Here is a 27,975-nt window from a genome sequence, read left to right as displayed (position 1 = left end):
CATATGTTTTAGTGTCTCTAGTCTCCAGGTTAAAAAGTATCTTCAGAGCATTTGCCACAAGATGGGGGATCTAGCCAAAGCTTGCCTCCACCCTTTCCCTTTCCTGGAAAGACAGAAGTCTACCAATGCACTGATGAATTGCCTACTGACATCTTGATCCATCTACCTCAGGGGTCTTCAAACTCGGCCATTTTATGACTCATGGACTTCAACTCCCAGAATTCCTCAGCCTTCCCAATTCCCTTACCCAATACTTAAAAAGCTAATGCATTCACCAATGCCTGTGCCTTTTGGGTCATCTATATCTAGCTTTTAAGAAATAATCTCCCAGTCCAGCACGCTAAACAGACGTACATCTCAAAATGAATCACTCGTTTGCCCCACTATGTTACCTTGTTTATTTTAATCTTATATCCGCTCCGCCCATCCAAATATAAAGAGGCACCAGAACCACAGTGCCCTTGTTTTGCCTCTAAGCATCGTATCAAAAGTCATCAAGGAGCCAGAGAGAAAGGCAAATAGGTAAGAGTGGGTTTTATATATTTATGGTGTGAAATCTTTTCCATTTGTACCTGTGATTTTTTTTTGAGCAGTGCTATGCTTATGAAGGTAAATTATTTGATTTGGCTGTTCTCTGTTGTGTAGACACAGTTTGGTGATTTTCTTGGGAGGTGAGAGAAACACAGTTTGTGGGGTTTTTTTGCTACCTTGGCCTGAGTATTCCTGGCTCTTGGGACCATTATGGATAATGCCAGGAAATAGGAAAGGTTAGCAACCTGATAATGCCCTGGCAGGGATGGATGGAAATTTTGAAGTCCAAGGTATCTAGAGAGCTTGATTTTCTGCTACGGGCTTCCCATCCTAACCCATAGGTTTCTTTGAGGAAGGATTGCAAACGTCGTGGACTCACCCAAGGTGGCAAGTTTTATTTGTCCCCTGCAATGAAATAAGCATTTGCAGGTTTACTTACTCCTTCGTGTATTTATTTTGGTTTTTTTTTTGTGCCACATCTCAAAAGGTTTCTCCATTTTGTGAGATTTCTGCATTTTTGGAATGGAAGGAAGCTACCGGGTCGTTACATGAAGTTGTATAATACTTGCAGCTGTTGCTTTCATATCTTTCTTTAATTTGCATAGGGGGAAAAAGGCACACCTGCATAGAGAAAAAAGAGACATCTCTAATATCCTGGAAGTCATCACTCTTTTTCAACCTGTAGGCATAGCTACTACCTTAGCGCTCATTCTAATTGCTTCCTGCTAGCTGTGATGTATTGTCTGCCATTTGCATGTTGTGGACATTTAAAGCACAGAGTGTTTGTTCTAGTTAAAGATATCTTGAAACAACATGTCTTACTGAGCCTGTGAATTGTTTAAAAGATCATCAGCTGCTGCTTTATGTAAAAACAAAACAAAACCAGCACTGGGCCTGATATATACACGTCTGTGCAAAACAGTCCAGACTTTAAAGAGAAGAATTAAAACTAAACGTGACGCTATTTGAATAATTCATAATGGCACAAAATAGTTTTTTTTATAACAAAATGCAAGGTTGTTATCTCTGCCTCTACTCTAAACGGGAGTTGAAGGAAGATGCAAAAAGTTAAACCTAATCTGTTTTGCCTCTTATTGGGGGTCTTTAAAATTTTTTTTGAAACTATTAATAGCAAGGTTTTAAAAATTGCAACACCAATAGAAAAAAATATTGATAAAGGGCAGTTATACGGTGAAGGCGGGTGGGTGGGTAAAAAAAAAACCAACAGAAAAGATGTATACAATACTATTGATGGCGATATAACATTTCTTGAGGCTTTAGGCTCATCATAAAATGCAGCAGTCTTCCAATTCTTGAAGGACTGCCACAGGGAAGAGGGCGTAGAATCTTTTTCTCTCTAGCACGCAAAAATCAGACAAGAAGTCACAGGTTGAAGCTATGTAGAGGGATATTCAAAGGTGGAATCTCCTGACTCTTATGAAGCAGTTAGATAACCTGTTTCCTGGAGTTTGGGTAGATCCATCACTGGGAGTTTTCAAGCAAAGGTTGGATAGCCAATGGTCTGGGAACATGTTTCTCAGCCTAGGCAACTTTTAAGATGTGCGGACTTCAACTCCCAGAATTCCGCAGTCAGCAAAGGGACCCTCTGTAGGTTTGAAATTCAATTTTTCACAACAACCTCATAATTCTCCAACTTTTGCCTAGTTCCTCTGCCAAAGAGTCAACCCCAGATACAACAATTCTGGCTTCCTGAAGCAAGTTTCAGAGTCCCCCCATTTCCAATCAGGTCTACAAGTTGGGAGTTTTTTTGGCGGTCTCCAATTCACATAACCACCTATTCTGATCCTCTTCCCTTTTCAGAAATCAGCCAGGGTCAGCCATGACAAGCATGTGTGTTTAATTAAATTTACATTTCTACAGTATTTGTATTTAAGTTCAACCACATTTAGCTTTTTCCCTGTGGCCCTCAGCCAAAACTGAAGTGCCCAATGACAGAGATGAATTTAGGGTGGCGAAAGCTGGGTCATGAAGAATTGGGAAATCCCATATATTTCTAAGCCACCATGAATAGAAGCTATTTTCTATTTCCTTCCGCTCTAATGCTACACCTTTGAACCAACGTCTCTGCCAAATACGCTCATTATTTTTCTAGTCAGAGAATTTTAGAGAGCGTATCCAAAGAGCCCACAAATATCCAGCCCATGATGATTTACCAGTTTTTTTATTTTATTTTTATTTTATTAATATTTCTATACCGCCCTTCTCCCGAAGGACTCAGGGCGGTTCACAGGGCAAGAATAAAATACAAAGTTACAAATATTAAAAGGAGATTAAATAGTTGCCCGTTAAAACAATTAATATACTACATTTATAAAAACCCCAAAAATACAGCAATAAAAATACAAGAATAAAAACCCCACCAATCCCCCATCAGGCTAGGCCGGCTTGTGCAAACAAAAACGTCTTCAGATCGCGGCGAAAGGAGCGAAGATCGGGCGCCATCCGGAGCTCTACCGGTAACTGATTCCATAGTTCCGGAGCGCCCACAGAGAAGGATCTCCCCCTGGGGCCCACCAATCGACATTCTCTGATCGGTGGCACCCTGAGGAGACCCTCTCTGTGGGAACGCACAGGGCGCAGGGAGGTTGATGCCGGCAGCAGGTGTTCCCTGAGGTACTCCGGACCCCTGCCATGTAGGGCTTTAAACACCATTACTAGTACCTTGAATCTCACCCGGAAGACAACTGGTAACCAATGCAGCTCACGGAGCAGAGGTGTAACATGGGAGTATCGGGAGACTCCCAACACAACTCTCGCGGCTGCATTCTGTACCAGTTGGAGCCTCCGGGTGGTCCTCAAGGGCAGCCCCATGTAGAGAGCGTTGCAGTAGTCTAGACGAGAGGTCACGAGCGCATGAGTGACCGTGCATAAATCATCCCGGCTTAGATAGGGCCGCAACTGGCGCACCAGGCGGACCTGGTTTCACGAGCCAGCCTTCAAGTTCTCTGTTGTTCATTTGCCATATTCATTCTCTCTTGTTCTTTCTTCCTATAAGTTTCTAACCTGAAGAAATTCCTTGTTGGAACATTTATTCCCGGGCAAACCGAAAGTTCTCTGTTCCCAGAAAAAATAAAAATGAAGTATCTTCTTTTTGTCGCTGCTTTGATAGCTACAGGTAAGTCCAGCATGTGCTTGAAACCTAGCCTCTGGGCTGGCTGGGCGGAAGGCAAAGTGGGATTAAATTGTAATCCACTCTTATTTGGAGATTACTGTATTGATTGATTAGTGTTGAAAATATGTGGGGCCCTTGGTGCTCTTTGAGTTTGGGGATTTTCTGAGGGATGTTTCATTACCCTGATGAAGTGCTCGATGGTGTTATCTAGCTGGGTAATAGATGACCAGATGCGTAAGCCATGATTAGGGCACCTTTTACAGGGTCAGAGAGGCTGCACCGGTCACCATTCCTTGGAAGAAGACTTAGCTCGGAAAGCATAAAAAAATAAATAATCGGCGCTGCTTTTCAATTGAAAGTTATTGTTATTTTATTCTTTTTTTTTCCCCACACCCATCCCAAACAGCAAATGCCCTGACGTGCGAATGTTCCGGACAACCGTGCAAGGAAAAGACTTGTACAATCAAAACGGGGAACTGTTATTCGATTGAGAGGGAAATCTCTACTGGTAAATGCTGACCCCTCCTATGTGCTTTTCTGAACGACTTCTTCTAGGACCTCTATCAAGTGAAAGAGAGGGAAGGACGGAGGGGAGGAGGAAGAAAGGAGGGGAGAGGGAAGGGGAAGGAAAGGAAGAGGGAGATGGAGAGGGAGAGGAAAAGGGGAAGGGAAAGGAAAGCAAAGGAAGAGAGGGAGAGGGAGAGGAAAGGAAGAGGGAGAGGGAGAGGAAGGAAAGGAGAGGGAAGGGGAAGGGGAAGGGGAAGGAAGAGGAAGAGGAAGAGGGAGAGGAAGGAAAGGAGAGGGAAGGGGAAGGGGAAGGGGAAGGAAGACGGGGAGGAAGAGGGAGAGGAAGGAAAGGAGAGGGAAGGGGAAGGGGAAGGGGAAGGAAGACGGGGAGGAAGAGGGAGAGGAAGAAAGGAGGGGAGAGGGAAGGGGAAGGAAAGGGAGAGGGAGATGGAGAGGGAGAGGAAAAGGGGAAGGGAAAGGAAAGCAAAGGAAGAGAGGGAGAGGGAGAGGAAAGGAAGAGGGAGAGGGAGAGGAAGGAAAGGAGAGGGAAGGGGAAGGGGAAGGGGAAGGAAGAGGAAGAGGAAGAGGGAGAGGAAGGAAAGGAGAGGGAAGGGGAAGGGGAAGGGGAAGGGGAAGGAAGACGGGGAGGAAGAGGGAGAGGAAGGAAAGGAGAGGGAAGGGGAAGGGGAAGGGGAAGGAAGACGGGGAGGAAGAGGGAGAGGAAGGAAAGGAGAGGGAAGGGGAAGGGGAAGGGGAAGGAAGACGGGGAGGAAGAGGGAGAGGAAGGAAAGGAGAGGGAAGGGGAAGGGGAAGGGGAAGGAAGACGGGGAGGAAGAGGGAGTGGGAGAGGAAGGAAAGGAGAGGGAAGGGGAAGGGGAAGGGGAAGGAAGACGGGGAGGAAGAGGGAGAGGAAGGAAAGGAGAGGGAAGGGGAAGGGGAAGGGGAAGGAAGAGGGAGAGGAAGAGGGAGTGGGAGAGGAAGGAAAGGAGAGGGAAGGGGAAGGGGAAGGGGAAGGAAGACGGGGAGGAAGAGGGAGAGGAAGGAAAGGAGAGGGAAGGAGAAGGGGAAGGGGAAGGAAGAGGGAGAGGAAGAGGGAGTAGGAGAGGAAGGAAAGGAGAGGGAAGGGGAAGGGGAAGGGGAAGGAAGACGGGGAGGAAGAGGGAGAGGAAGGAAAGGAGAGGGAAGGGGAAGGGGAAGGGGAAGGAAGAGGGAGAGGAAGAGGGAGTGGGAGAGGAAGGAAAGGAGAGGGAAGGGGAAGGGGAAGGGGAAGGAAGAGGGAGAGGAAGAGGGAGTGGGAGTGGGAGAGGAAGGAAAGGAGAGGGAAGGGGAAGGGGAAGGAAGAGGAAAGGGAAGGGAAGGAAAGGAAGAGGGAGAGGAAAAGGGAGAGGAAAATGAAAGCAAAGGATGAGAGGGAGAGGGAGAGGAAGGAAAGGAGAGGGAAGGGGAAGGGGAAGGAGAAGGAAGAGGAAAGGGAAAGGGAAAGGGAGAGGAAAGGAAGAGGGAAGGAAGAAAGGAGGGGAGAGGGAAGGGGAAGGAAAGGGAGGGGGAGAGGAAGGAAAGGAGAGGGAGAGGAAGGAAAGCAGAGGGAAGGGAAAGGGAAAGGAAAGGAAAGAGAGGGGGAAAGGGAAGGAAGAGGAAGAGGGAGAGGGAGAGGGAGAGGAAGGAAAGGAGAGGGAAGGGGAAGGGGAAGGAAGAGGGAGAGGGAGAGGGAGAGGAAAAGGGGAAGGGAAAGGAAAGCAAAGGAAGAGAGGGAGAGGGAGAGGAAAGGAAGAGGGAGAGGGAGAGGAAGGAAAGGAGAGGGAAGGAAGGAAGGAAAGGGAGAGGGAAGGGGAAGGGAAAGGAAAGCAAAGGAAGAGAGAGAGGGAGAAGAAAGGAAAGAAAAGGAAAAGAAGAGGGAAGGAAGGAAGGAAGGAAAAGGAAAGGAAGAGAGAAGGAGGAGCCGAGAAGATCAGTGCCCAACACCAGCTCACTTCTGAGAAAAACAGGGGTAAGAGACAAATTTCCCAGCATGAGCATTAGCCTGGCCTCCGGACAATCTCCTGGGAAAGTCTCCTTCGGCATTAGTAAAAGAGCTAGCAGTTATCAGGCTGCCCTGCTTCCCTTCCCAGAATAGCCAGGCTGCCGTTCTCAAAGAATCAAGAAAGCCGAAGAAACAAGCAAGAATTCTGCCTGTGTTCGGGAGTCTCCTTGAAAAGTCACCATTTCGTTGATATTTTTTTATATACATTCCCTCCCCCCCCCGCCCCTCATGAGCCCTATTGCATTCTCTGTTCATTTGAAACTGGAGCGCTCTCATCGACTTAATTACCTACACCTCTGCTGTTCAACAACTTTTTAAATGCCCTTGGCAGAGGTCTCAGCTTTTTTTTTGTTGTTGTTGTTGTTTTAATTCCATTTATATCCCGCCCTTCTCCGAAGACTCAGGGCGGCTTACAAGCTTAGCAGTAGCCTTCATTCTATGCATATGCCTGCTTATTAGGGCTTTCACACACACACACCCAAGAGGCATTATTACAAAGTCAGCTTAATTGCCCCCAACAATCTGGGTCCTCATTTTACCTACCTCGGAAGGATGGAAGGCTGAGTCAACCTTGAGCCTGGTGGGACTCGAACCTGCACTAATTGCAGGCAGCTGGTGTTACTTAAGGAGGCATTAGCCCACTGCTCCACCAAGGCTTTACGGTGGGGTGCGTGGAAGTGGAGATGGTGTTTAAGCAACATGGCAGGGAAAACATGGCTGAGAAAGCCCTTGAGCTTATCTTTCCACCATGCCAGGAGATTGTAAAAATGTACACCAGGTCTAGTTGTTGGGGAAATCATCCTTATCTCTGTAGATGTAAAAGGTGAAGGCACAGGATCCTTCCCAACCCCACACCTGGAGTCTCCTGAGAAGTGTCTGTGAAGCTTCTCAATCATCCAGGTCATGGTTCTCCCGAAGGTGCTTTTCAAAAGGCAATTGGACTTTCTCGGTTTTATTTCCCCCCCCTTGAAAAGGTTTCTCTTCTCATCCAAGAAGCTTCTTCAAGAAACGTTTTCAAAGAAAAAAACAAGCAAGAAAGTCCAGTTGCCCTTTGGAAAAACACCTCTGGGACTATTGAGAAGTGCTTTTAACAAATGCCAATGGCTGTCTTTTCAGCTCCTTTGTAACACAATTTTTCCTTCCCTTTCTCTGCAGAGAAAGACAAGTCACTTAAAACAATCATTAAAGGCTGCCAGGATGAAACAAAGGAACCTACTTTATGCAAACAAGGGTTTGGCCTCATGTCCTCCGAGAATATTTTTTATCTGGCGAGCAACATTACGTGCTGTAATGACAAAGATAACTGCAATCAAGATATCGTTCCAGGTAGGTGGCATCTCTGTGGTTTCTTAAAAAAAATCTGCTTTTATTTTTAATTTTAGTTTCCCCGACTCCCACTTCATCCTGCTCCCATTTTAATAGCAAACCCTCTGGATGGAATTCTTGCTACACAGTTGGGTGACTGTATTTATAAGGCGCCAGGTAAACTCCCAAGGTAAGCAAGGCTTGACAAATTAGGCTGGAACGTCTAATTTGTCCACTAAAATGTCTAAACCTCAGGTAAGTAGACCTCAATGTCCATTAAATCGAAACCAGGAGTCACTCCTTCAGCTGCTGCTTCAGAACCATGCCGTTCATCCTGCAGAGAATCAAATCAAATTGTCAGGACCCACCCCAAACCACGTCTTAGGAAGACAAAACTCTTGGAGCCAATTCTAGTCCCAAAAGAAATCTTTACTATGACATGCTTGGCTGTGGGAATACAAGACAGGATCTAATATTGTTCTACAAATTGAAACCTTATAAAGAGTTCCCTGTTCTACCCCCCTTCCCTAACCCCATTTGGTCAGCCCCCCATCATTTACCTCGTGTCATGCCTTTTGTGGGGAAAAGGAACTTTGGATTTTATGGTTATTGCTTTTTTCCTTCAAAAGGAGACACAAGCCAGATGCCTCCTATCCTAACCCCCCCTTTTGTTCCCCCAGTTCAAAAGGCTTCTCTGAATCTTTGAAATGCCTAGGGCAGGCTGAATCCACATTCGTTCCTTCCTCCTCGGGAGATGGCAGAATCCATGGAATAATGTTTTAAACATACATTTACGAATATGATATAAATGGATTCTGACACAAATCAAATCAAATATCAATTTTGGTATCTGACAGAACTGGATAAGATTTCCCCTCCCAAAATACCCCTGGGGTAATTTTGCTCATGGAAATAGTGCCGAAGGTTCAGCTCAGTGCTAACTCGTTGATATTTTAACCATTCCAGACCATAACACGACTATTCCCAAAGGTAGTCTGGTTTGCCCTTCATGCTTTGGTCTCGACAAGAACACGTGTGATGACAAACAAATGTACTGTAACAAACTCCAGAAGAAATGCTTCAGTCTCAACGGGACAATCACAAAAGGTAAATCAGAAACATCGCTTCGTAGATTCATTTACATTTTCATTCGGACTCTCGTCCCCAAATGCTGTACTGTATTGGCTTCCTGCAGTCTCACGCAGTAGTCCACATAGCAGAGACCGCCATTTCTGTGGCTAAGCCAGTTGGTTCTTAAATGAGGTGTGCCTGGTGTTACGACTGTTTTTGCCACGGCTGTTAAGCGATTCACTGCAGTTGTTAAGTAAATCAAATGGCCATTAAGTGAACCAGGCTTCCCCCATTGACTTTCCCCCAGGACACTGCAACTGTCATAAATACATGCCAGTAGTCAAGCTTCCAAATCGTGGATCATGTGAATCAGGGAGCTGCTGTGACAACAGTTAAGTCATTTTCCCCCCAGTGCCGTTGTAACATTGAGTAGTCTCTAAGTAGCTGGTGGTAAGCTGAGGGCTACCTCTAGGAGAAATGTTCCCTTAGCCTAAGCACGTCATCAGGTGGGTGAAAAAATATCGGAGGCTGAGTTGAAGTCCTTATTGCTGTTAAGGTACTCTGATGAGCGAGGACCATATGTAAATCTTAACCATTGTTCTGATAGCTTTCAGGGGAGAGGGGAAGGGAGGGGAGGGGAGGGGGGGAGGGGAGGGAGGGAGGGAGGGAAGAAGGAAGGAAGGGGAAATTCTGAGAGTTTTCTGTGATGGGCAGTACACAAAAAATCCTATGCAAAATCCCAACCTCCACTCTCTTCTATATGGCACAGTTCCAGCTCTTGTGGCACGTATCCGCTTGCAAACCTATTACGACTTACCACCACAATTTCTGTTGTCAAGTGAGACATTTGTTAAGGGAGTTGTGCCCCATTTGACGACCTTTCTTGCCATGGTCCTTAAGTTGATAAATTAGTTACATGATTGGGAAGTGAGTCTGGCTTCTTCCCCATGGGCTTTGCTTGTCATAAGGTCGCAAAAGGGGATCACATGACCCCGCGACACTGCCACCGTCATAAATATGAGTCAGTTGCCAAGCGTCTGAATTTTGATCACATGATCACGGGGACGCTGCAAAGGCCGTAAGTGTGAAAAACAGTGAGAAGTCACTTTTTTCAGTGCCGTTGTAACTTTGAACGGTTACTAAATGAACTGTTGTGAGTCAGTAGGACTACCTGTAATCCAGTAGGAAGGCACACAATAACAATAGCAATAGCACTTAGACTTATATACTGCTTCGCAGTGCTTTACAGCCCTCTCTGAGCGGTTTACAAAGTCAGCCTGTTGTCCCCCAACAATCTGGGTCCTCATTTTACCGACCTCCGAAGGATGGAAGGCTGAGTCCAACCTTGAGCTAGTCAGAACTGAACTGTTGGCAGTGGGCAGAATTAGCCTGCAATACTGCATTCTAACCACTGCGCCACTATGACTCAGATGAAATGTGTTGGTTTTATTTTCAGTTCATTGATTTAGATATGTGCCAGATCAAACAGATCAGGATCTCAGAAAGTGCCTGCCTGCCAAGGGGAAAAAAAAAAGCAGATTCGCGGACCTCTAGTGAAAATGGCAGGGGAGGGAAGGGAGGCACAGTTGAGCCACATTCAGCATCGCCCCTGGGGAGAAAAACATACTAATTCTAGTCCACCCCCCATATCTTTTGCTTTCACAGGTTCAGCTAAAGCTCAAGACTTCATTGCCAGGGGATGTGCTGTTGACAACAGCATCTTTGTAACAAATTACACCTTGACCTTAGGAGATACAACTTATAAACTTGTAAATGTCGAACTTAAAGAAGCCAAAAGTGGTGCCAGCCGGATTTCCAGCTACCTCTCTTTTGCTATCCTTCTGCCCAGTGTTATTTTGTTCCTACTGGACAGACCCCTCTAATGATCCCAACTTATTAATGTCCTTTCTGCTCAAATGGGACGGGGGGGGGAAATATCTCCCATTGAATTCCACCAAAGAAGGCCCAAATCAAAGAGGTTTTGGCTTCAGCAATTGCTGGTGCCCATTTAATGTATCTAATTAATGCATATCCTAAATAAGAATAGAAGAAATGAATGTTGGTGTTACGGATGTCACGTGAGTAAAGGAACCCCGGTGATCTAGACATTGTTGAGTTTAACGGGCCTTTTACATAGTGCTTTGAAAAGGCTTAGTTAAGATTGGACTTGATTAATTGGTTTAAGTAATTACACTTCCAACAACGGAGGCAAGGCTCCAATCATTGACATTGTTTTCTGATGAGGTATGATTGCCATCTAAGAGGCACCCTTATGTGCGTGACAGTGTAATGGAATGCCTCTTGTAAGACAGTGCCTGCCATCTGCCATTTTCATTGCTATATTTAAAAAAATAAATAAAAACAAATTCAAAATAAATGTTTCTGGCAATTAGTTTTTTCAAACAAATTAGCAGCTGGGCAACTGTGTAAATACTGCTAAATTGATGGGATTTATTTTCATAGGAAAGGATATCGGGTCATTGACGCAGATGAGAATGGAGCATACTCATAGAATCATAGGGCTGGCTGGAAGGCATTTTGGAGATCTTCCCCCTGCCCAAGGCAAGAGTCCTTATTCCTTCCTGGACAAATGGTTATGCAATCATTTCTTAAAAACCTTCAGCGATTATGTTCTCACAAGTCTGGGAGGCAAGCTGGTTTATTGACTAATTGTTCTCCCTGTCCGGATGTTTCTTCTTATTTCTAGTTGGTTCTCTCCTTGATTAGTTCCAACCCATTACTCCTTGTCTTGCCCTCCGTGAATCAATTGCAACTTATCCATTATTCCCGTCTGTTCCCTGGTCATACATTTTGCTTACAGAAAACTCTAGTTTTACTGATAGCTTCTAAGTGCTGGGATGACACCAGATCCAGGAGGAATCTTAAGCCTCCCAAAGAGTCTGTCTTAGAGTTGGTCCTGGAATAGACCAAGTTTTCCTTTGATTACTTTTTTTTCTTCCTTATTGACCACGAATGCTGGCCTGTGATGGATAGTCAACTCTTCCAATATGAGAGGATGATACAAAGAAACTGACTTCTATGGAGCAAGGTAGAACCAGAAACCCTAACTAGACAATTATGGTTAACTACTTCAGTGGCTAAGGTTAAATAAATTATATTCTGTCTCAGTGAGCTGAGAGCAAGGCTGGCATTCTAGGCTGCAATGTTTTGGCTCTGCAGCCATTGGAATGACATCAACCACTTGCACCACTTCTGAGCGAGTTTGAACCCACAATGTGTTAGCAATCCTTCAGAGAACTCATACTTGACATCTGGCCATCTAGTACGAGGAGAATCTGTCCCATCATATTTTCTTTTCTGCTGTATTCCTCTAAGACTCTGAGCAGTACGTGATTAGAAAAGTAAACAGTCAGACTGCACTTATTTTGCCTTTGACTTCAGCATTGCTCAATGTGAGAGAAGCATTACAAATAGTCCTTATTGTCTGTGGAGATTCTCGGTCATCCAGCCCATGGTTGTCCAAAGGTGCTTTGGGATGGAAGGATGGAATGAATGAATGAATGAATGAATGAATGAATGAATGGTGGAGGATGGAAAGATGGAGGATGAAATCCTTTCATCCTCCATCATTCAGTCAGAACTGAAGAAGCTTCTTGAATGAAAAGCAAAATGTCTTCAAGGAAAAACTAAGAAAGTCCGGTCGCCTTTTGAAAAAGCACCTTTGGGACAAGCAGTCCTTAACTTACGACAGCAATTGGGACCAGAATTACCAGAATCATGTGACATCACTAAGTGTGATGTCACATGACCACGTCACTTAGCCATGGCTGTTCTAGCAGTTCTGGTTGCCCTTATTAAGTGAGGATCAAGCAGATTGCTAAGTGAGGTCCTCATGGGACTGCGGCTTGCGACTTCCTGCCAGCTTCTCCACCAGCGTTGTGGTTCACTCTCACATCATAATCACAAGCTGGGTGCCAAGTGCCTGGATCACAATCATGTTGACAAAAAATAATGGGGCTTAATGTTCAACCATCTGGAAAACATTACATGGAGAGGCTAAATTAACAAGGTCATTTTCATTACAAAGGTCATTTTCATTACAAAGGAGAGCTGATTAACACAATCAACAAGCACATGGTGGTACACCAAAGCTGCTGGCAACTTTGATATCTCAGCCCATTTTATTCTCAATCATGAATAGGTTTTTTTTAAAATGTACAAAATAGCCAAGGGGTTTTCTGAACAAGTCAGAGGACAAAATTTAAAAGATAACTTTTACAACACATACATCTTTCAAGATCAAACTCATCTTTATTATTAAAGCCCAACTGTATTAACTTTTACAAACAAAACTTACCCTTCATGAATGCCATCCTATTCAAAAATATTAACTTGCAGTAACAAATATTACAAATTAGGTCATTACATCTTGCCATCCCAATCCACACATTCTTACCTAGCAAAACTCCAAAAGAATAAAACAGATCTGAATGGCCTAAAGCTCATTTTAAAAAGTGGAAACTAAAAAATCTTCAAACATAATAAACCAAATCTGACATATTGGTAAAAAATGAGAAACCAAGATAAGAAGAATTTGCTCCTCAGTGGTAGGAGAGACCAGGCCATCTACCTTCAGAAATTACTGTAAATTCTGTCTTGATCTTCGTGTTTTGCAAGCACACAAAGTTGTATGACAATTTAATTGCAGCCCATCCTCTCTCTTATGGTAACAGCTTTTAAGCGAGTGCAATAAACTAATCACTTTTCTTCAGTGTTTGGGAACAGCTCCCAACCCAGTCACATTTTGCCAGGAGTCAATATGTTCATGTGTACACCCACACTGTCAGGACTCACCCCAATTCACGTCTTAGGAAAACAAAAACTCTTGGAGCCAGTTCTAGTCCAAAAGGAATTTTTACTAGGACATGTTTGTTTGTGGAAATACAAGACAGGACCTGGTATTGTTTTACAGATTGAAACTTTATAAAGAGTTCCCGGTTCAACCCCACTTCATTTACTTCGTGTCATCCCTTTCGTTGGGAAAAAGGGAACTTCAGATCTTTATGGTTATTGCCTTCTTCCTTTACAGATTGAAATGGAGACACAGGCCAGATGCCTTCTTCCCTAACCCTCCCCTTTGTTCCCCCAGTTCAAAAGTTTTCCCTTGGTCTTTGAAATAACCTAAGGCAGGCGGAATCCACATCCGCTCCTCCTTCCTCAGGAGATGGCAGAATCCGGGAGGGGGGGATAATGTTTTAAACATACATTTATGAATGTGATATAAATGGATTCTGACACACACCCACACATACATGATCTTGAAAAGCTAAGAAACAACATTGGATCACATATCACCAGAAACCCCTGGAGATAACCTGAACTGTAAAGAATTTCTTGGTTAAAAAGTATTCTGTTTCTATAAAAGATACATCAAAGTGTCCATGAACTGAACAGAACAGTTTTTACTTTTTTCTCTACATTAGCTCTTTCTGGGGAATCACTTTTTATCTGTGTGTGTATTATTGATTTTGTTCGTCATCCAAGGAAGCATGAAATAAAGACTCCACCTTCAAACCAAATTTGCACACCTGGGTGTTATGTTTACTTTATATTGTTCCATCCACTCTAAACAGGACTTCCAACGGAACCAGCCTTTGTAATGTTGCGACATAATGGAGATTTTTGTAGAGTGGCCCATCCTGGATATTTTTCTCTTTTAGTTCTGTCCACTTCTACTCTTAGGCTGTAGGTACAACCGCTGGGCATTAAAATGGACTGCCACCCCTATTAACTAGAGATGGCAACCTGCAGCTTCAAAAAAAAAACCACCAAACACCTTTTTCTAGGTGAGAAAAAAAAGAGAGTAGTTAAGTTCATGAAGGAGCCCGACAGATGTTGAATGCAATGCGGTGTCGCTATTCTACTCACAAATCTTGCGGGAAAATCTACCACTTGTTAGCTTGATTTTTATTTTTTATTTTTTATTTTAATCCCATTTATATCCCGCCCTTCTCCGAAGACTCAGGGCGGCTTACAAGCTTAGCAGTAGCCTTCATTCTATGTATATGCCTGCTTATTAGGGCTTTCACACACACCCCCAAGCGGCATTATTACAAAGTCAGCTTAATTGCCCCCAACAATCTGGGTCCTCATTTTACCTACCTCGGAAGGATGGAAGGCTGAGTCAACCTTGAGCCTGGTGGGACTCGAACCTGCACTAATTGCAGGCAGCTGGTGTTACTGAAGGAGGCATTAGCCCACTGCTCCACCGAGGCTCTGTATAATTGATAAATTGTCTTTCATCCAAGAGCTTTGAAAGATGGACATAGCACACCATTCTCCAATGTTTCTTAACAACAGCAACTCTGTGTCAACCTAGCTGTTTAGCTAAAGCTGAGAAACAGTTTCAAAGCATAAGGGCAGTGTTAGAGAAGTCCCAGTTGCAGGATCCCAACAGATTCCTCCTGCTGAGCTACAGGAGCCAGGCAAAGGCCTTTTCCAGCTCTGGATGGATAGGCAAAAACAGCCAGAATAAATTGCTGCATAGACAGTGTATTTAGATCCTAAACGATAACGGTTCTTGAAATTGAGAACCAGCACCAACATCTACAAACAATCCGGTAACCATGGCAGTTCTTGAGTCAGAATTCACCCAGAGACTAACCAACTGCATTCTGGACCAGTTGAAGCTTCTGAGCAGACTCTGAGGGCATAGTCCCCTATAAAACACTTTGGAGCAATTATGGTCATCCAAACAGGAGGTGACCTAGACTTGAGGGACAACATGCAAGGGTTTGTTACAGAGGTTGTGGGTGCGCCATCACTGAAGGTTTTCAAGAAGAGATTGGACAGCCATTTGTCTGCAAGGGTGTTGGGTCTCCTGTTTCAGCAGGATGTTGAACAGAGGTCACCAACCTTTGTCGGTTGGCGGACCGGAGGAAAAGAGTGAGGGAAGCAATTTACGTGCATGCGTGTGCATGCACACGTACAGGGGTGTGAGCATGGGTGCACCGCCAACGGGGCAGGGCTAGTGCCCATATGATACTAGCCCTGCCCTGTACTTGCGAGGCACAGTGCCTTGTTTCTGCACCCTGTGGTGGGGTGGTGAACTGTTTCAATACCCCAAGGCACAGCGGCAGCCTGTTTTCACGCCCTGAGGTACAGCGGCAATGGCCCGTTTTTGTGCCCGGCTGCTGTGCTAGTGCAAGTGTGTGGGGGGGTGCGCGCGCACACGCACACACTGGCCAGCCTGTCCTGCAAACCAGTGGTCAGCAGGCCACAGCCCACTACCGGGCTGTGGCGCACAGGTTGGGGACCCCTGGACTAGAAAACCTCCAAGGTCGCTTCCAAATCTGTTGTTCTGTTCAGTTCAGTTCTTTTACCTCGGAAATACTTTATCTTTCGCACAGATAAAGCTGTGAAGAAGGTTTTCTTCAACTAGCGGCTTCAAGCAGAAACTGTGAATCCCTCAGAATCTGAACCAAGACTTGAGCAGAGAAATAACAATGGAACGTGTCTGCAGCCAAAAGGGCACACATGTCCAAAGCCACTTCTGGCTTGAAGCAAAGTTACTGCTTGATAAGAAGTATTATTAAAAATAGCAGAAAACATTGGAGGAAGTTTCAAAAATGTTGCATGCCTTGAAAGGGGGAAATTTAAAGACGGTGAATATAATCATTCCTTATGTATCTTGCGGTTTATTTTTGATCGTGTGCCATCAAGTTATTGCCAACTCTTAAAAGCCAGACAAATAGATTTTTTTTTCTCCACGACAAATTGTCTCCAATCTGGTCTTTCAGGTTATCCAAGGATGCACTCATTTTTAGCTTTAGTTAATTTATTTGTTTAAGTTACATTTAGCCAAATCTATTTTTATAGAAAGCCATTTTGATGTGGTGGTTAAGGCATCAAGTTTCAAACCGGGAGACCAAGAGTTTTGGTCCCACCTTAGACACAAAGCCAGTGGGGTGACCTTAGGCCCATCCATCTAAGCCCATGAAAGAAAACAACAGCAAACCACTTCTAAAAAACCTCGACAAGAAATGTGGTAAGGTCGCCATGATTTTTTTTAGATGTATTTAATTCAATCAGTTTTCATCTCAACACCCCTCTCATTTCTTCTTGTTCTTGATGATATGGTAATGGGGGGGGGAGGGTCTAATCTTTGTAACCTGCCAGGAGTCACAGTGAATGAGCTGAGCAGTCATATATTTTTTCTTAATAAATAAATATTCACTTTACGTGCTGTTTATGCAACTGTTGCTTGAAATTAATTAGCAATAGCAATAGCCCTTAGACTTATATACCGCTTCACTGTGCTTTGCAGCCCTCTCTAAGCAGTTTACAGAGTCAGCTATTGCCCCCAACAATCTGGGTCCTCATTTTACTGAACTCTGAAGGATGGAAGGCTAAGTCCAACCTTGAAACCGATCAGGATCGAACCGCTGGCAGCCGGCAGAGTTAGCCTGCATTCTAACCACAGCACCACCATGGTTAGAGATGTGCAGTAAGTGACCGAGAACATAACCTATTCACTTTGATGAACTGCACGCAGAAATTCACTTTACATCTTTATTCCTAGAGATCCCTATAGATCTAAAATTTGAATAGCTCAGTATATGTGGGGTCCCTGGTGCTCTCTGAGCTTAGATGCTTTCTTGCAGATGTTTCATTACCCAACTAGGTAACATCATCACTTTCTGTTGTGGAGACAACATCTTTGTTCATTTCAGTTTGGAGACTCCGGAGACCACCATCTGCTAGGAACATTTCTCCCAGGCTTAAAAAAATGTACTTGTTTGCCATCATGAAATCTCTTTCTCTCTACATTTTTGTTCTCTAGCAGTTACAGGTAAGCCCACTAATATAAGGCAGTAAATCAGACATGTCAAACACAAGGCCCGGGGGCCAGATCCGGCCCATAAAGTGGTTTCATGCGGCCCATGAAGCCATCCTGGAAACAGTGAGAGAACAGCCCCCACTGCCCTGGCCCTGGCCCAGAGACCCTCCTCCTGCCAGAGACCCTCAGATCTGTCCCACTCCTGCCCAGGCCCCCATAGGCACCCTTGATGCGAACGATGTAGAGCTGGCCACACCCACCCAGTAGGCCATACGCACTCTAGCCACGCCCACCCAGTAGGCTACGCCCACCCAGGCCATACCCACCCGGCACCCTGAGGGCAACCGCAATGCTGATGCGGCCCTCAATGAAATTGAGTTTGACACCCCTGCAGTAAATGGTTTGGTTTTATGCAGAGTTGGTGAAGGATAATTTTGTATATCAATAAACGTGAACATCGTTCTAGTGTTGGCAGTAAGGATAATCAAATTCTCCACATAGCCATGGGATTTGCAAGATGAGGGTGGACTATCTGGGCACAATATCCTTAAATGACATGTCAGGAATTTGCACTAACTAAAATTGGCAGAACATGGAGAGGATTGAAGCTTCTTGGGGGATCATGATAATTAGTACTTCTGAATTTCTGTGTCAGGCTAGCTGTGTGAAAGAGCCCTCTTGCAGATCAGGTTTGGGTTAAATGAAAGCAAGGTGGAACTTTTTATCAGCTGGTGATTAATAGAAAGAAAAGGGGGAGGAAGAGAAAGTTTCAGAGCATTTGAGAAGCATCCCATAGATGCTTTTTCACGGAGCAACTGGACTGTCTTTTTTCTCTTTGAAGACATTTCGCTTCTCATCCAAGAAGCTTCTTCAGCTGTGACAGGATCGTGGTCAGAGCTGAAGAAGCTTCTTAGATGAGAAGAGAAACGTCTTCAAAGAGAAAGAAAAAAAGTCCAGTTGACCCATGAAAAAGCACCTTTGGGACAACCATGACCTGGATGACTGAGAATCTCCATAGACCTTTAAGAAGCATATTAGCCCTTGCCTATGCCTTAATCGTAATCATAATCATAATAGTAAAGTTGGAAGGGACCTAGGAGGTCATCTAGTCCAACCCCCTGCTCAGGCAGGAAACCCTATACCATTTCAGACGAATGGCTGTCCAGTCTCTGGAGAGAGAGCCAGTTTAGTGTAGTGGTTAGAGCATCAGCTAATAACTGAGAAACCAGGAGTTCTAATCCTGCCTAATGCACAAAACTCATTGAACAAATGTCTCACTTAGCAACAGATATTTTGTGCTCATTTGTGGTCATACGTCGAGGATTACCTGTAATCCCATTTTCTTTGCATGCTGAATAATGCTCAGTTCATTTATCATAATAAGACAAAAAACAACCCTAAAGTCAACCCTAGCTCTAGTCCCTTTTGTCATGTTATGCAAATAAAGCTTCTAATTTTGGAAACACACCTGAGTTCTATTGTTGAGCAAGAACTTGGGTTACCTTGAATTGTTTCTGATAACAACCAAATGAATCATCATTACAAGGGTAGACCAACATACTATAAGGGTGTGGATATAGTCATTAAAAAGACAAATACAGAGTTACATAAAATGGAAAGTCATAATGAGATATAGATGGTATCAGAGATATGCAGTAGAAACCTAAAAGGTGTGTAAGAGGGATAGAAGGTAAAGGTAAAGGTAAAGTTTCCCCCGCACATGCGTGCTAGTCGTTTCCGACTCTAGGGGCCGGTGCTCATCTCCGTTTCAAAGCCGAAGAGCCAGCGCTTGTCCGAGGACGTCTCCGTGGTCATGTGGCCGGCATGACTAGACGCCAAAGGCGCACGGAACGCTGTTACCTTCCCACCGTAGTGGTCCCTATTTTTCTACTTGCCTTTTTATGTGCTTTCGAACTGCTAGGTTGGCAGAAGCTGGGACGAGTAACAGGCGCTCACTCTGTTACGCGGCACTCGGGATTCGACCCGCCAAACTGCTGACCTTCCGATCGAGAAGCTCAGCGTCCTAACCCACTGAGCCACCGCGTCCCTTTTGGGATAGAAGGTATAAACATGTAAATAGTGATCACATACAAAGGAGGGGTAGAAATACAGAGGAGAATAAAAAGTTGGTGTGTAAAAGGCTACACAGGGAAGTAAGGGCAAACTGATTCCAGCTTGCAGTGTTGCGCTCCAAGCGCAAGGCAGAAATTGTCATCTGATGAATTCTGAGAATATTTGCATAGAACAATGTTGAATGTTGTAGCCTGGCTAGTACATCAAATAAACAGGGAGGCGTAAAATGGTGAGCTCTGGTTATTTATGCAATACGGGTAGTCCTTGACTCATGACCACAATTGGCCTCAACATTTCTGTAGCTAAATGAAACATTTGTGAAGTGAAGAAGCAGTAATTTACTTGTAATTTGGCAGTCATTTAGAATATGGAGGATCAGAACCTGAGAGGATTGAAATGCTATGGTTTGGGCTACGAGCTGAGGGGAATATGGTTCTTTCCCAAACATGCCATTTTCACTAAATCGTAATGAAAATAAATTGTGGCGACGAAAGTATTTGTGTCTGTGTATTTTTCTAAGGAGGGTTTGAATGCTCACGAGAAGGTGGCTTTGATAAACTGGTCATTCCCTCCTCTAATGTCACCCATTCTCAGCTCTAGAGATTTGTTACACAATAAAAGCTCTTTGTATGTTACTAGCCATGTCTTCTCATACAGAAGCTTCTGTCAAGCCCAAGGCAGGGACAAGATCCAATCAAGTCTAATTCTTTATTAGTTTACACCTAATTGACAGAATCTTGCCAAACTAAAGTTGTAAATTTCTTACCTAGGTTGTGAGAAATTCTAGGGTGTGACTACCACAAACCACTTCTCTCCTCCCTATCAACTTGGGACTGCACAGTCTCTTAAGCTGGGCCTCTTTCTGGAAATGTTTTGTGTTGCCAAACGTCTCCCCCACTGCTCTTACAGTTGCACTTACATCACCTTTTTGTGGTATTTGTTAAGATGTCCTCTTGTAATATATATGGGAAAGGGAGACTGGGAGAAGAGACACCATCAAGGGATTGGTTAGTTAAGACACAGCAGAGTCTGCAACTAGATAATGGGAAAGACAAGAAAGTCAGAAGCGACACTCGCTAGTCCCTTGGGCTATAAAAAGGATGGGGAGAATTGTACTTTCAGACCTGCAAGATTTTCATAATGTAGCTTTACAATAAGGTAGAATTAGTTCATCTAACTGTGTTCCTTGACAGGTGGCTCCCCCTACCAGGACTCCACCTGGAAGACAAGAGGGTACACGTGAATGATCGTCCACCCGACCGGAAGGTTCTGCCCTTCCCCCACCTGGCTCCCCTGGATGCTGGCGATGGAATGCCCGAACTAAGCGGGGTGCATGGACATCCATCTCCTTCACCCACGAAGCTTCTGTCATGGGATAACCCTTCCATAATATTAAATATTGCAGCCTCCCCCTCCGCACCCTAGAGTCGAGGATCTCCTGTACCTCGAAGTGACCGTCGTGTATAGGTCCTGGACCCACCTCCTCTGTTCCATGGGGTGATACCCCAGCTGGCTTTAGCAGGCTGCTGTGAAAGACTGGGTGTATCTTACCCAGATACTTGGGCAGCTGGAGCCGCACCATCACAGGGTTGATAACTTGTATCACCCTGAAAGGCCCTAGGAACTTGGGACCAAATTTTTTACAGGGTACTTGAAGCCGCAGATATTTAGTGGATAGGTACACTAAATTCCCCACCTGGAAGGGTTTAAAGGGTCTCTTTGTCATGTCTGCCTGTTCTTTACTCGTCTCTGCGGCCTTAACTAGGGCTTTCTTTACTCCTAGATTGCCCAAGCCCATTCGGTGTTTGTCAGCTTTCTGGACATGTAAGCACACGGTTGCAAGGACCCGTGCCTATTCCGTTGTAGGAGGACGGCTCCCACCGCACATCACTAAGTCATGTGTGACTCTTCATGACCCCATGGACCACAGCCATGTCAGGTCCCCCATCCTCCATTGTCTCCCAGAGTCTGCCCAAACTCATCTTCACTACAAGTATCTATCTCATCCTCTACAGTCCCCTCCTCCTTTTGCCTTCAGTCTTTCACAACATTAAGGTCTTCTCCAATGAGTTCTCATTTGGTGGCCAAAGTGTTCAAGCTTCAGCTTCAGTAACTGAGCTTCCAAAGACAGGGTTGATTTAGGAATTCATCTGTTATTGACTCACAGAAAACTCCATTAATCTGTTGCAAAAATACCATACATATTTAACACATACAAATATGCATCCCTGATAAAGTCCAACATCCTACAGCAACCTCTCTTCATTCTCTTCCACTGAAGGCTCTGCAAAGGAGCTATGTGTGCCAAGGCCTCCAGTGAATAGTCAAGTAGTAGTGATGGCACTATGCTATTTCTCAATGAATTAAAAACAAAATGATATCCTCCATCATCAACACTGACCCTCTTTGGACATGTTGGCACACAGCAAACTTCCTGTTATTCTCCCTTCCGAAATAAAACAAAAATAAAAAGAGAAGGGAGAGACTTCCTCTGCAGTCCCCTACTTATCATTGGAATCAATCCTTGCCTCACCTAGAGAACCCACTAAACTACTGGATGATCCCAACAAAGGCTCAACCAACTCGTTGGCTCTCTGTTGGCGTTGCCCCTTTCCCCATTTCATTGTGCAAACTGTTATTACTGTACTCTACTCTAGAGTCACAGTTGATTTCCTTTAGGAATTCATCTGTTATCGACTCACAGAAAACTCCATTAGTCCAATGCAAAAATACCATACAAATTTAACACATACAAATCTCCATCTTTAATAAGGTCCAACATCCCACAGCGACCTCCTTCGTTCTCTTCCATCAAAAGCTCTGCAAACGAGCTGTGTTGGCCGGGCCCTCCAGTGAATAGCCATGTAATAGTGATGGGACTATGCTGTTTCTCAATGAATTAAAAACAAAATGATATCCTCCGTCATCAACACTGACCTTCTTTGGACATGTTGGCACATATCCTCTCACTCTCCCTTCCGAAATAAAAAATAAAAAGAGAAGGGAGATATTTACTCTGCAGTCCGCTACTTATGATCGGAACCAGCTCTTGTGGAACTGACTGATCATCCAGTAGGATGATCCCAACAACCCCAACTTGTTGGCTCTCCGTTGGCGTTGCCCCTTTCCCCATTTCATTGTGCAAATTGTTATTACTCTACTTTGTGTGGGAGTTGATGATCACTTATGTCTTCCATTCCACCCACTGGAGGGAAGTTCTCCAAAACATCCCACAGTGGAGCCACACTCCAAGAACTATAAAATTCAACACATTCAATAGTTGGCTTCAGGAAAGCAACACACACTCTCTCTCTCCACACACACAATGGCTGCTGGTCTTGTTGTCTCCTTCTGTCTCATCTCTTCGGTCTTACTGACAGGTGGTGAGTATTACTATTCAACCTTGAGATTCCAGAGACTTGGTAGAGGGAGGTTTCTTACGTGGATAAGGACACGTGGCTGGACAGGCAACTTTAGCTTTCTGCTCGTTTTAGTTTTATAAAAGCAGACTCTCGTTCAATGAAGGAGGAGGTGAACCAACAGCCAGATAGCTGAGGGATAGGCAGGAGGCTAAGATTTGGTCTTTGGAGTCCGTCTTCGCTTCTGGTGACTGCAGGAACAGGTCACCATTTACTTGGCCGTATTTTTGAAGGTGACTTGCGAAACATCCTTCCTAGAGTTAAGAAGGAGTCATTGGCCCAAAGCCTCCAAGCTGACTTTTGTGCCTTGTACTCTGTGTTGCTTCTTAATAAGCTGACATGCATTCAGTTTGTTTAGAAGGCTGCTCTCGGTCCATAATAAAAGGAAGTGTCTGGGAGAGAATCTCATCGAAAGAACTGAATGAAAAGCCATTTTTTCTAGCTAAAAGCTGAGCTAATTTCAGATATCCATATTTTTCAATCTCTAACCTTCTAACCTTCAAAGCATTTTTAGAAATGGTTTGGGATACACCCCTAGAAAAACATTATTAATTTTGAAGTCCACAAAGGGTTTTTATATAGCTATTGCATAACCTGGTTGGCTCACTGGATGTGTAACCATGTTGTTTCTCTCCTCTGCAGTAACATCTCTAAAATGCCAGACATGTTTTGCCGTGAATGGAGAATGTAAAAATGAGGACATGACATTAGTGGAGTGTGAACCAGACCAAACACGTTGCCTTTCTTTGACATTCTGCCATACTCTGAGTGAGTGACACATTTTTTCAGTTTAGGTGGCAGTCAATATGATCGTCACTTAGTATCTCGAGCATCAAGGAATAATTCAGTTTTCTTGAAGTTGCATTGCAGTCATTGGCCTCAAGCAATGTCCACACACTCTGCCAATTTCACTGGGTTATGTTTACTACGAATGTTATGTAGAAAAAATATTATTTACTTTTTGCTCTATCGTACCTGCATAATACTAGGGGGAAGGTGTTAGGGGAAAGAAAAGGATTCAGTGTTCATTTAACTGTACAGAATAGTTTCCAGACGTTCACCAGTCAAAACTAACTCTCCCTCCCTGCCTGAGATAAATGGAGGAAGCCATCTTGAATTATGCATGAGGTAATTTTGTGCCTTGAAATGCCTGTTTCTGTGCTTTTTCTCCTATTAAGGAAAACCAACCAACATTGATTAATGCAAGGGAATCTCAAGTAATTCAATGAGCACATTGCTTTTTAAACCGTTCTTTTATTTTCTTTTTTTTTTTTTTGGTAAATCCCAACGTTTCATCTCTGTTTCACAGGTAGTCCTCCACTCAGTTACACAGCTAAGAGTTGCGCAAAGGCTGAGCAATGTCTTGATGGCTTTTACAGTATAACCTCTGCACAGGGAAAATATTCTCAACTAAACATTCAGTGTTGCCAGTCAGATGGTTGCAATGCCCTCCCTCTTCTATGTAAGTAATTGAATTCAATGTATCTTTGGACAAGGCAGGGAAAATTAAACTTGGCAGTACTGTGGGCAAGGAGTGAGAAAGTAAGGGGAGCATGACTCACCCAGCCTAAGCGCAAAGCAAGAGCACTCCTGCGCTCGCCTCAAAAGTTTCCATGGAGCAAAACGTTCAGGGGGTGAGAGTTGAGGAAAGTTCATTATTGGAGCAAGCCATTGCTATGTAAACCATAAGGTAATAAAAATGGCAGCTATGTATAAGTGGAGAACATGGCAGTCCAGCAACCCAGGATGAAATGGCTACCTAGGGCAGTAATCAGCCATTGGGTGATGCCAAGCTCTGTTGTCATCAGGAGAAGTGAGCACTGTTGACTGTCCTCTCAAAAGGGCTTACATTGGGTCAAGAGGAAAAATTGCCATCTATTTTGAAGGGGAGCTTCAGAATATGCATCAGGGTATGTTCAAGAGCCGTGCTGGTGCAGTGGTTAAAATGCAGTACTCCAGGCTACTCCTGCTGACTGCCGACTGCCAGCAGGTTGGCAGTTCGATTCTCACCGGCTCAAGGTTGACTCAGCCTTCCATCCTTCTGAAGTTGGTAAAATGAGAACCCAGATTGTTGGGGATAATAGACTGACCCTGTAAACCTTTTAGGGAGGAATCTGAAACACTGTGAAGCAGTAATGTAAGCCTAAGTGGTGTTGCTATTGTTACATTTGTGATGGGTGCAGCAGATGGACTGAGACGTCATCCTCACTCTGGGTCCAGCTCTACCTTTAGATACTTGGATTACAAATCCTGTCCTGGCTGGGAATTCTGGAAACTGGAATGTGAAAGGACGTAGGATTTCATAAGGGATGGTGGCCCTGAAAATGTTTGCTAATTTTGGGTTGGTTTCTGCAGTGCCACTCCGTAAGGAACTTAGGACCAATGGATTGATCTGCCCTGGATCGTACACAAAACGTGAAGATTCTCCCCAGCCAACTGAGCCAGTTCTCTGTCTTGAGCAAGAGAGTCAATGTATAAACTTGAACTTTACCATGGACACATGTGAGTGGAATCTATCTTCTTTTGAATAGGATAGGATAGGATAGGATAGGATAGGATAGGAGAGGAGAGGAGAGGAGAGGAGAGGAGAGGAGAGGAGAGGAGAGGAGAGGAGAGGAGAGGAGAGGAGAGGAGAGGAGAGGAGAGGAGAGGAGAGGAGAGGAGAGGAGACAATACTTTATTGGCCAGATGTGATTGGACACACAAGGAATTTGTCTCCAGTGCATAAGCTCTCAGTGTACACAAAAACAGCAGAGGATCATAAGATACCAAGAAGAGTAGGTAGTAGAAAAGACGAGAAGGATAATAGCAATAAAGCCAGCCATAGTACATGAGTAAATGTCCTTAAACATAAGACCGTACTGTGGGAATCAGGTGTTCAGCAGAGTGAAGCATAAGGGGGGAAATGATCTTTGTGCCTAGTTGTTTTGGTCATGTGATCAAAACTAAGATGCTTGGCAACTGACTCGTATTTATGATGGTTGCAGTGCCCCGGGGTAATGTGATCCCCTTTTGCGACCTTCTAACAAGCAAAGTCAGTTGGGGTGCACTTAACAAGCGTGTTACTAACTTAACAACCGCCATGATTTACTTAATAAATGTGGCAAAAAAGGATGTAAAATGGGGGAAAGCTCGCTGAGCAAATGTTTCACTTAGCAACATACCTTTTGGGCTCAATAGTGCCCGTAAGTCGAGGACTACCTGTGGTATGACATGGATGACTAGGGTTTCTTATTCTGCTCTCCTACAAGGGTTGACATGAGGACAGAAGTGATGTCCTCTTATTCATAACTGATATAAGCACTTCATCATCAACCAAGTGCAAAGAATTCCCCAAATTGTGGCCAAGCTCAGAGTATCGTCAAGAGGAAAATTATGTTTCTTTCCTAATGTCCTCATACTAAAGTCTCAAAGATCCTTCTTCTTTCTTTTTCCTCCACAGTTGGAGCTATTCGTGCGGAGGGTAATTTCCAAGGATGTACAACACCAAATGTATGTTCCTTCCCTGGAGGAGAGGTGAAACTGGCCAATGGCCTTGCAGTAATCAATACCCTTTCAAGAGAGTGCAACAGTCTTCTACTCTCATTTGATAAGGCTGTTTTTGACCTGTAATCAGAATATAACCTTCTTCCCTTGCCTTTCAGGATTTGTAAAAATGGGAAGGAAATTAGAGCTTTAGTGGTAAGAATAACAATGGTTTGGGGTTAAGCAATCTTAAGAACTTGGTATGAATTTAGACTACAAAGGAGCAGAACTTAGAGGATTGAAATGTTGTGTTTTAGGCTACTAGCTGAGGGGAATATGGGTTTCCTCTAAGCATTCTGTTTCTACTCAATCATAATGAAAATAAATTGTGGTGATGAAAGTGTTTGTGTCTGTGTATTTTTTTAAGGTGGGTTTCATCAAAGATAGCTTTGATGAAGTGGTTATTCCCTCCTCTTAAGCCACCCATTCTCAACTTCAGTTCAGCTATACTGTCCTTCCATCCAATCATCCAATAATCCATCCAATCCTCCAATCATCCACACATCGTCCAGGCATTCTAGTTCTATAATACATCTCTCTCTCTCTCTCTCTCTCTCTCTCTCTCTCTCTCTCTCTCTCTCTCTCTCTCTCTCTCTCTCTCTCTCTCTCTCTCTCTCTCTCTCTCTCTCTCTCTCTCCCTCCCTCCCTCCCTCCCTCCCTCCCTCTCTTTCTCTCTCTCTCTCTTTCTTTCTCATTCACTTATTCACTCACTCTCTCACACACACTCTCTCTCTTTTATCTGTAATCTTTAACTGGATGAATTGATACATCATAAGGCAGTTTTTTAAACCAATATACTCCAATGGGCTAACTTTCAAAATGGGGCTAATCCATGACTCCCAAGAGAATTAAATTTGGGGAAATTTGGACAGTTGTGGCTGCTTAAGCACTGCCAGCCTCCTCCTGCTACAATACATTTTCAATGTTCCTCAAAACTTCTGGCCACTTGCATAATCTTTCATTACATCCCACACCCAGCAGCACTCCCATTTACCTGCCTGCTGGGAAGGGAAGGGAAGGGAAGGGAAGGGAAGGGAAGGGAAGGGAAGGGAAGGGAAGGGAAGGGAAGGGAGGGAAGGGAAGGAAAGGAAAGGAAAGGAAGATTTCTGCTGCTCACTGTGAACTTCCCACAAGAAAATTCAGTGGGAAAGCCAACAGGAAATTGGAACTTGCTTCCATTCTGTATGATTTTGTGCCTCCCAGTGGTCATTTTGTGTCTCTATTTACAGTAGGTAGAAGAATATCTCTGACACCACATTTATCTAGTCTCTCTCTCTCTGGCTGAGATCACAGGGCATATGAGGGGAGCAGGAAGAATCAGATGAAATGTTTGTTCATCTCAGCAGAGGCACCACCCTGATGAGTGGTGGCTTGGTTTGTTATCTTCTGCGAGGGCTTCCAGGACCACCAAAGGTTTCCTCACATGCCTTTCTCAACCACGTCTTGCCCAGTCCTACTAAAGTAAGAACAGATACTAGATGTGTGGCTATATAAATCAAATAAATACAGTGCTTTTTTGTCATAGGATGCACTGGAACAGAGTTCCGGTACCTTTTTTCAATGGATTTTCCAAGTTTGAAAGGTAACTTTT

The 27,975-nt window shown here is 44.2% G+C and overlaps 2 protein-coding genes across 2 annotated transcripts; both read left to right on the top strand.

The window, feature by feature from the left end:
- Window positions 1-478: 478 nt before the first annotated feature.
- LOC308672311 (uncharacterized protein) lies at window positions 479-10,785 on the top strand. The gene is made up of 6 exons (XM_081335120.1): window positions 479-522; window positions 3,548-3,667; window positions 4,071-4,172; window positions 7,347-7,517; window positions 8,463-8,603; window positions 10,233-10,785. Exons 2-6 carry the CDS (start codon window positions 3,628-3,630, stop codon window positions 10,448-10,450), a joined length of 672 nt encoding a protein of 223 aa, XP_081191246.1. The 5' UTR covers window positions 479-522; window positions 3,548-3,627; the 3' UTR covers window positions 10,451-10,785.
- Window positions 10,786-22,765: 11,980 nt separating this feature from the next.
- On the top strand, window positions 22,766-26,703 carry LOC308671921 (phospholipase A2 inhibitor and Ly6/PLAUR domain-containing protein-like; the record flags this gene model as incomplete). Its single annotated transcript, XM_081334419.1, has 5 exons — window positions 22,766-22,823; window positions 23,502-23,631; window positions 24,173-24,321; window positions 25,215-25,361; window positions 26,302-26,703. 5 exons carry the CDS (start codon window positions 22,766-22,768, stop codon window positions 26,469-26,471), a joined length of 654 nt encoding a protein of 217 aa, XP_081190545.1. The 3' UTR covers window positions 26,472-26,703.
- Window positions 26,704-27,975: the final 1,272 nt, after the last annotated feature.

Source organism: Vipera berus (assembly GCF_964194415.1).
Source record: "Vipera berus genome assembly, chromosome: 9".
In the NCBI taxonomy this organism is placed as follows: domain Eukaryota; kingdom Metazoa; phylum Chordata; class Lepidosauria; order Squamata; family Viperidae; genus Vipera; species Vipera berus.
The sequence above is the reverse complement of the archived record's forward strand: the minus strand, read 5'-3'. Positions and strand labels throughout refer to the sequence as shown.